The sequence below is a fragment of the Odontesthes bonariensis genome, chromosome 2 (genome assembly GCF_027942865.1).
Source record: "Odontesthes bonariensis isolate fOdoBon6 chromosome 2, fOdoBon6.hap1, whole genome shotgun sequence".
Taxonomy (NCBI): Eukaryota; Metazoa; Chordata; class Actinopteri; order Atheriniformes; family Atherinopsidae; genus Odontesthes; species Odontesthes bonariensis.
Genome location: NC_134507.1, coordinates 9,380,052 through 9,388,750, shown reverse-complemented (window position 1 = coordinate 9,388,750; position 8,699 = coordinate 9,380,052). Strand labels below are relative to the sequence as shown.

The following is an 8,699-nucleotide window of genomic DNA, read 5'->3' as shown; positions in this document are numbered from 1 at the left end:
ACTCTTTTTTTTTTTTTTTATTACCGCCTTGTCAAAATAATGAATAAAAGAGTACAAACGGGCTCATAACAATGAGTCTGTGATACAGATGTACTTTCACCTTCCTCTAAAAATTCAAATCTGCAAGTCAAAGCAGAAACAAAGCACATCAAAAGCTTCATCAATTTCAGTCGTAGTTGTTCAGTGAAAGGTCCCGGTGTGGAGACCTTCACATGACAATTACAGATGCATTATGGGTGGAATAATGCCCCACCTCATTTTACCTTAGGTGTACAGTTTTAAATGGTGACTTCAGAGCTTCAGCAGAGACTAACTCGTAACTTCTCTTAATGGGCTTAACTCAGTTTGACAGCCCTCCCAGTTTGACCCGACGGACCAAACAAACAAACATTTCAACACAGTGCTATAGTGCACGCTTTCCTTTCCGATGTTGCGGTATCTTGTATCTTGAGTATTTCAGTTTCATGTTGCCAGCCGCAGCCTGAACAGTCTTTATCTACTATTTCATATTGTGATGTTTTATGAAAAGCTAAGACAAACTCCATAAAAGCCAACTTGGTGTTCAAAACTCAATGTCTTGTGAGCTCAGCTTGCAGGTGCTGCTTGACATTTCAGATCTCTCAGGTGCCGTCACACTAGAAAAGATTTTCCCTCTAAATGCACTCAAACCATTAGTTTAATAACTAATATAATCCAATATTTCATAGAAAGTGAGAAAATTTCAAACAGATTTGTGTATCAGGACCATTTTTCTTCCTTTCCTTTTTTTTCATTTACTGCCATTAATTATGTTGTGGCCCCTTTCAGGTTCCCACATTAGCATCTCCGCTATCAAACATGTGTAAAAGGATTTTGACATGAATCATTCAAATGCTGCTTGTGAGCACAAATAAATTTGAACAACCAACCCCCAACCGCCAATAAAGCTGTTTCGGGGAGAATTAACAAAGACTTGAAGCTTCTTCAGATCCATCACTGGGTTTGATGATAAGACCATAAAACTGTGCTTAAATGTCAGTTTCCTCAATTTTCTGGGTGCCACAAAATGAGTGTTTTCTTAGTCTGAGGCCACTGTAACACATCTAATTCCTCCCATTAGAAGCACTCTACAAGTGAAGATGTGCTCCGGACATGCTCAGAATGGTCTTCTCTCTGCCTGTAGAAAAGGACCAAGACCACTGGACCACAGTGGAAATTTTCTAAGTAAAAATATTAGAATAGCTTTCTGGATAATATATATTCTCCTCCCATGGACCAAAGTTGAGATGATCGTTTCTGCAAGATGAAACTTGCATAAAATGAATTTCTAAGTTTTTTTTCCCTCTGAAATGAACATGAACAGCCTCAGCTGATATAAGCTGGTGTTTTATCATGGTGACTGTTTTCACAGCAGTAAGTTTCGAGAAGAAACACTTCTTACTGCTATAGTGATCCTAAGTTTATTTTCTTGAGGGAAATAAGACATTAAAGGGGAAAAAAGCCAACTTTGATTTAAAAAAAAAAGAAAAGGGGCATTTACAAATCATAAAGCTGGTATTTCAAATGAGACGTAAATGCAGCAATTACAAATACACTGGAAGTCAGCACGTTGGAATTTTCTGAGTTGAACAATTTGCAAATTATAAGCAAACACGGATCTTTGCTCACATCTCAAGCTGTGGCCAACAGCAAACCATGTATGAATGACGACATGTAAATGTCCCTTATCAAAAAAAAGATAAAAAAAAAGAATCGTGCACGGACGTTGGATCTATAAGTCGGCCCTATTATAAAGATGTGGCCCCTGACTTGGGAAAGTTATAGATCCACCACTGTTTTCTTGCCTTTTCTTTAAATACATAAACATTTTCACTTAGTGTCAGTTTGTCTGTATGGTGGATGAGAGGAGACACGTAAACCCAACAATCAAAAATCATGTTTCCTGACATCCTAAATCACCATAATTAGATTTTAATTTGTATTATTCCAGTAATGAGATCGCTTTGGTGCGTGCCTTTATTTGCAAAATAGTGTTATCTGATAATAAATTGGTATAGTAATTAAATATATTCCTACAGTCTTATCCTGATCAGTAATATCCATCTTAACTGTATTATATTGTTGTACATATAGATACGTTTCCTACATCAAAGGGTGAGAAGGCTCACACTCAGTCTTTGAGTTATGATGGAAACTGTAAAAAACAAATAAGAGCACCTCTGTTTTCATACGCATCAGGGGCCAACATACCTGCAAGTCTGAGCACTTGGAACATCAGATTGTCCGCTCATCTCTTTACATTTTATCATCTCACGTGATTGCCACCTTAATTTCACCGAAGCGAATCCTGCGCCCGTTCTGACAGGTTATTTTGGGGTCTCGTTTAACTAAATATAACCCGCCTCGCTCATTTGTCAATGCGTCACTCACAACAAGTAACATTATCCCATATATACAGCTTTCTCTTCGGCTGCGTTGGATGAGAGGTGTCGGGTTTTAGGGTATAAAAGGAGGGGCGCGCGCCAGTGCCCGGCACACATCATCCGGACTGGAGTCTGTGAAGGTAGGAGAAGATTAAGCTCTTTCGCCACGGGTTTGATCTTACAGGGAGGCTTAACTCGGTGTTCATACACTATTTTTTTCTACACTTTTCACTCAGAGTTTTGGGTTTTCAAGGAAAAAAAAAAAAGCAACCAGTGAACTGAACTGTCAGACTGTCTGTTCTCAGCTGTGTGTGATATCGGACGTTAAATCGGTGTGTGTTTTACGTCAGGTGGCGACATTGGCGTCAAAATGACAATTTGGTGCAACTCCTGCAAATGTCACGTCAGCGCACCGTGCACCTCTCACCATCTGCCCGAGGAGCACCGAAGCTCAGTCTGCAGGAGGTTCAGGTCAGTGACGCTCTCCCTCCTCTCCGCTCCGCGTCCTCTAGTGGCTCGATCCACACACGGCTGCTGGGAAAACACGCACCTAACTCTGCACAGCAGGTTTCACTGTTGCATGTGAAACATGCCCCTCCAATCCTGTCACAGTGATGCTGCCATCACGTGGAACAATCACACTAAAAAGGCTCAGAAAATTTTGTGATTTGAATCAACACTCTTTCCATGATTTGAATCAACACTGTTTGGAAATCTCCTTGATGAATATAGAGTAATAGCACATTCATGAGAGCTTATAGTCTTAGATCAGGATCCCCATAGTTAACGTTTTGAGTACACATTGATATGATTCTCCTTTTGTGGCACTTTCTGTGTCCCTGTGACGTGGGGTGCCCCACACCGAGGACACCCACTTTATAAGGCAATGAATGGAGCATCACAAGCCCAGCCTCCTCTTTGTGTGTGACGCCCACGCTGAAGCCCTGGCTGCTATAAAACCCCCAGGCTCTCAGTGGATGGGCCCAGACAGATACTGATCCCGCAGACAAAGTCTATCGAGAGCCCTCATCTCTGCTCCAGGCACGACAGCCTCTCATATCAGCAGTTTCCATAGGAACCCTTGATATTCAAAATCTGTCTTAGCTTGTGGGGAAGAGGCTGGATCAATTATTATGCTTTTTCATGTCCTCATTTGATTTGTTTTTCTCTTCTTCTTTGTTTTTTTTTTTACACTTGACATTTGAGGAGAATGACTTTTGAAATGCAAGTGCAGCAGTAAATTTTCTTCAGTCAGTGTTTGCCCCACTTTTGACCTCAGTAACCATGGTTCCTCACAGATCCACTAAAGGAGCCTCCAAAGCCCGTCGAGACCACATCAATCATGAGATCAGGAATATGCGTGCTCTGCTTCCCATCACCCAGGAGGACCAGGAGCGTCTCTCCTACCTTCACTCCATGGCTGCCATCTGTACTTACATCAGGAAGTCTGTGCTCTTCCAGGGTGAGTTTTCCCACTTGAGTCACGGTCAGACTTTTATGCCTTTGAACATCTCTGCTACATCTTTCGTCTGTGCCCTTGTCAGACAACACGAGGCTAAGTTTGCAGTACTTTGGGAAAAATATAAAAAACTTGCAGCGCTGCAAACAGTGTGACTAAGGCTGAACTCACTTTCATCCTCAAGGGCTCCCAGCTGGAGAAAGATCCCATTGCTCCCTGCCGTATGAGGAGTTTCTTGATGCCCTACCTGGCTTCCTCCTGGTCAGTACCGCACAAGGCAGGCTGGTCTATGTGTCCGAAAATGTGTCTGAATATACTGGTCTTTCCATGGTGAGTCCTTTGGTTACGTACAGTGTCAATTTTAACTGCAGCTCTCTTAATCTGAGCAAGTTTGGTGCTGTGTGGGCTTTAACCTAATGATGGGAAACCCTATTACTTTTCCAGGTAGATGTGCTACAAGGAGACACGTTATATGACATGGTGGAACGCTCTGATGTGGACGTCATTATGTCAAATCTGGATACCGGAAACAACTTATTATCAGGTATCAATTAAGGCTTGGATTTTACTTGAAAATGTTTTTCAGTGGCATTTAAAAGCTGTGATTACCATGTGAACTATAACTCTCTTCTACGGTTGTCAGTCAGATTTCTGACAGAGTATTACACGTGACAAGATGTAACAAAAAGGCAACGAGGTTGTAAATCAGCAGGAAAACGTTGAGTTTTTGGAATCTAAAAAGGCTGCACAAAGCTGTTAATCCATTGTCAAGCTTCTAAAAATTGCTTTCTTAAAGTACTTAAAGACTATTCTGTTGTTTTTCCTGTCCTCAGAGAGGAGCTTTATATGTAGTCTGCAGTCCTCCAAGAGCTTTAAGTTGCAACACGGCAGCTGCTGCTCCGTGCTGGTCAGAGGGAGCTTCCAGTTCTTCCCTCAGCCCTCTCCTGCAGCCTCTCAGAACAGCGAGCCTCTCTTTGTTGCCTTCTGTACCCCCACGGTGAACCGTCTGACCAGCACTGAGTCTCCCTTCTGCCTCAGCTTTAACAGCACCCACAGACTGGATATGAGTTTTACTCAGCTCTCAGACAGGTTAATTCACACTTCTTTCTCTAAGCAGATGAAATCAAAATGATCTCACACCATTCATTGACAACGTGATCTTTCTTTTGCAGTGTTTTGTACCTTTTGGGGTATTCAGTGGATGAAATGACCAGCCGATCGTGGTACAGTCTTGTGCATCCTGAGGATCTGTCATCGGCTGCGGATTCACATAGAAGTTTAAGTAAGTGTGAAAACCGCTCCAGGACAACTTGTTCTAGGGCAAAAACTAAACTTTGGGACATTTAGTGCTCTTAAGCCTTATTATTCATTCGTAGCACACAAAGGACTTGAACTTTTAGATTCTGAGTCATTGATGCCTGCATAAATTACATTCATCATCGATAACAGAGCTACAGTTGTGGTTTAGCAGCCTTTCTCTGAGGACACGATCTCGTCAGGAATAATAACTGAGAAGACCATTTTAATGTCAGTCAACTTGATTTTCTATTTTTCTACCTACAGTAAGGTTTTTAGGAGTGGAGTTTTGTGTGTGTGAGTGTGCATCATTATAAGCGTTAATCTTCTTTCCAGTGCAGGCAGACGAGGGCTTCCAGGTAGAGATGGTGCTGAGATTCCAGCGCACAGATCTATCATGGACTTGGATCTATATTCGAGCTAACAAGGACTCAGAGTGCCAAAGCATCAGCTGCACTAACTTCATCATCAGGTGCGTTGAAACTCCTTAGCAAACCTGAACTGATAGCTTTTCAGAGTTAAAAGGCTGACTTCTAACACATTGCTCTGATCTTGCAGTGAAACAGAGGCCAAATTTCTGCAGAAGAAAATCAGCATCAATGCGTTCAAGCCATTTATGCCAAATTCCCACCATCTTGCTCAACAGGCGCCTGAGAGTCAGAGCTACAGCCCTAAATGTTCTAAAAGACAGAGGACGTCAAACAGCCGAGGTGAGGAGCCAGGTGCCCGAGCGAGAAGGGAGTCTGGGCAAGACATTTACTGTGTGTTATGCACCTCTTCCCAGGGCAGTAACTCTCCAGTTCCCTTGGGGGAAAGCCTTGCTCTCTTCACCCCTCCTTACAGCCCTGCCTCCTCCAATTCCTCTCTGCCACAGGAGGAGCTCAGTCATGACTTCCTGATGGATGCGCATGAATGCACAAATCAGTTGCTGTCTTCTCCTGAGGGCTCTCCCTCTTATTACACCTACTCAGAAGCACGACTCACCTGCCACCAATCACCTACCGACCCCCTCCCTGCGGCCGCTGAAAACTTCGACCGGAGAGACTTTGGCATGTTCAGCGCCCACTCTCCGCTCTCCTCCTCATCTTCGACCTATGATTTCCAACCTTGTACATCCGATGCTCGATTAGTTCCAGACTGTCTCTCTGTGTCCGACACGTGTGAGAGCCCAGTCGACTGTGCATCACTGCATCCTGATGATTTCGCCCTGATGGAGCAGCCACAAGAGGGCAGCCTCGTCCAGCCGCATCATGTTCCCCACCAAGAGTTCCCATTACATTCCAGTCTTCTTACGCCCCACCGATCTTCCATATCAACAGAGGCAAACCTGTACAATGCGAGGGAGCAGGCAGAGATCAGTATTCTGGCTCAGCAGATCTCCTCGCTGGCCAGCAGCTTTGACATGCACCACACCCTGAACCCTCTTCAAAATGTGCCTCAGCACACAGGAACCAACACCTCGCCCTCAGCCCACGACTGGCACCATAGCCCTCCTCCCCCCTCAGCCCTGCTTCCAAAGCGTGCGTTGGTCCATGATGACAGTGTGTTCGACAGCATCCTTAAAGACCTGAACGTGGTCACGAGGAAAAGTAGCGCATCCAGAGCTGGTGTAATCGCTTATAGCTTCCAGCAGGGCAGCAGGAGTGGGTCCCATCAGTCAGATCAGGAGCCCCTCGGCCTCATCGCTGAGGATTCTCTGCCTGCAGAGCAGTTCACCACAGGCAGTATCGCCATGGATCCCTTCAGTTTGCAGCTGGGACACCAAGATCACAACATTGGGTTGCATCAACTCAACCACTTTATGTAGAGAAGCCCCCAGCAAGGTAGTTTCTACCAACAAGTACAGCTTCTTTGTAAATACAGAGTTTACAGCTATTGCATTTACAAAATGAGTATCATTAATACCCCTCTCTGCCTCCTTTCAGATGGACTTGCTGAAGAAACCTTGTTCTGAAGTAGGTCTGTGACTTACTGTTCTACCACTTGTATGACATATTGTCAGGGTAATCTTCCTCCACTGGATTCAAAGAGGAATGTGAGCAAAAAGAGCATATTTGAGTAGATGCTGTTTACTGTTTCCCAAATGATTCATTCCTGAATGTGAAGGAAAACAAAGACGGATCCGGTGTTGCTCCTGCACTTCAGCTCTGTCTTCATTTGTCAACACTACTGGATGTGTTTTATTTTTCGCTGATATCTTATGTTTTAAGAAAAAGGTACTTTGTAAGAATACGTCGGACTGAAGAGTTACCCACCCAAATGGAGGTACACTATATTTTTCTTCTAATACTGGGTGACCACAGTTTACTATAGAGCACTTTATAAAAGTCACCGCTATAAGAATTGTATAGAGAGAAGACACTTTGAAGGAATGTAACTTTGATTTTTTTTACCTGGATAAGCTTTAACACATGAATCATTCCATACAATAAAGAAACACGTGTACATAAGTGTTTTTTGTATAGGTGCCTTAAAACATGTAGTTTGATACAGAAAATTCAAAGTCCATCTCTGATCTGGTCTTTGGGTTTGAATTTTCTCATTGTGCCATTAAAGCTTGCATGCTTTCTGGAAGTTAACAAGTCGCACGACCCAGAAATGATGATGACTGTAAATACAACGCCTACCTCATTGGTTCATTGGTACAGCTAAATACATTCTAAGTCTGAATGTTATCCACAAATTGTATTTATTTGCTTTTGAACACACTGACTTAACTTTACTCTTGTTTGTTTTGAAATGTATTATTTAACGGCATTATGACCTGATCTTATGTTAATTTGCTCCACATTTGCCCCCTCCCCTCTCACCCCATGGTACTACAACTCTATTTGTTTGAATGTTCACTGTTACTGTGTCATTCCTGCAACTTGCCTCAAGTGTTCCTAATGTATATAAAATTTATGAAAAATAACATACCTCTACTTCGAGTTGATTTGTTATATTCCATTTTGAATTTTACTGTAAATAACATTTACAGTGTTACCGCCAAGCCGGTAGATATTTCTGCCTGGTAGGAATCCATTATTAGTGCAATGAGACGCAATACACAACACTGAATTATTACCCCATAAAGTCGTGATGGCTAAAATGAAACACCTACTTACATATACAACCAGTGCATGTTGGAGTCGTGTGGAAAATCCATGCTCCTTTAATACTTGCTTTAGTCTCCGCCAGCTCCTGGGAGAAAGAGCTCTTTGCTTAGGAAGGTTCCCAATTGAGAGAAATGATCAGGAAGTACGTAAGTGGCAGCCATGGCAAGAACTGTTTTAATTTTTCAGAACGCTGAGGAAAGAAGATTCAGTCCTTCCCCGGACCATCTCTCATGAAAGAGTAGGGATGTAGTTCTGTCCCATTATTCCTTTGGGCCGCAACTTTTAAAGCCATACTTGATGATATATACCAATTTATACTAACTGGGATTTGGATTAGACAGCAATAAATTACATTTTTATGCCTTTTTCTTATTGGCCTTGATTAAGAACCTTGTGATTAGAGAAATATTTCATATTATGGTCTATTTTTATGATACTGACATG

General features: G+C 42.7%; 1 protein-coding gene across 2 annotated transcripts; it reads left to right on the top strand.

Annotated features, from left to right (window-relative positions):
• Positions 1-2,747: 2,747 nt before the first annotated feature.
• On the top strand, positions 2,748-8,032 carry npas4l (neuronal PAS domain protein 4 like). 2 transcript variants are annotated; one of them, XM_075483796.1, is made up of 9 exons: positions 2,748-2,873; positions 3,701-3,864; positions 4,046-4,191; positions 4,306-4,405; positions 4,695-4,950; positions 5,034-5,143; positions 5,494-5,629; positions 5,716-6,980; positions 7,083-8,032. In XM_075483796.1, exons 1-8 carry the CDS (start codon positions 2,773-2,775, stop codon positions 6,962-6,964), a joined length of 2,262 nt encoding a protein of 753 aa, XP_075339911.1. In that variant the 5' UTR covers positions 2,748-2,772; the 3' UTR covers positions 6,965-6,980; positions 7,083-8,032. The 2 variants fall into 2 exon arrangements, with proteins under 2 accessions (XP_075339911.1, XP_075339901.1); XM_075483786.1 differs by having other exon boundaries at positions 5,716-8,032.
• The last annotated feature ends 667 nt before the right edge of the window (positions 8,033-8,699 follow it).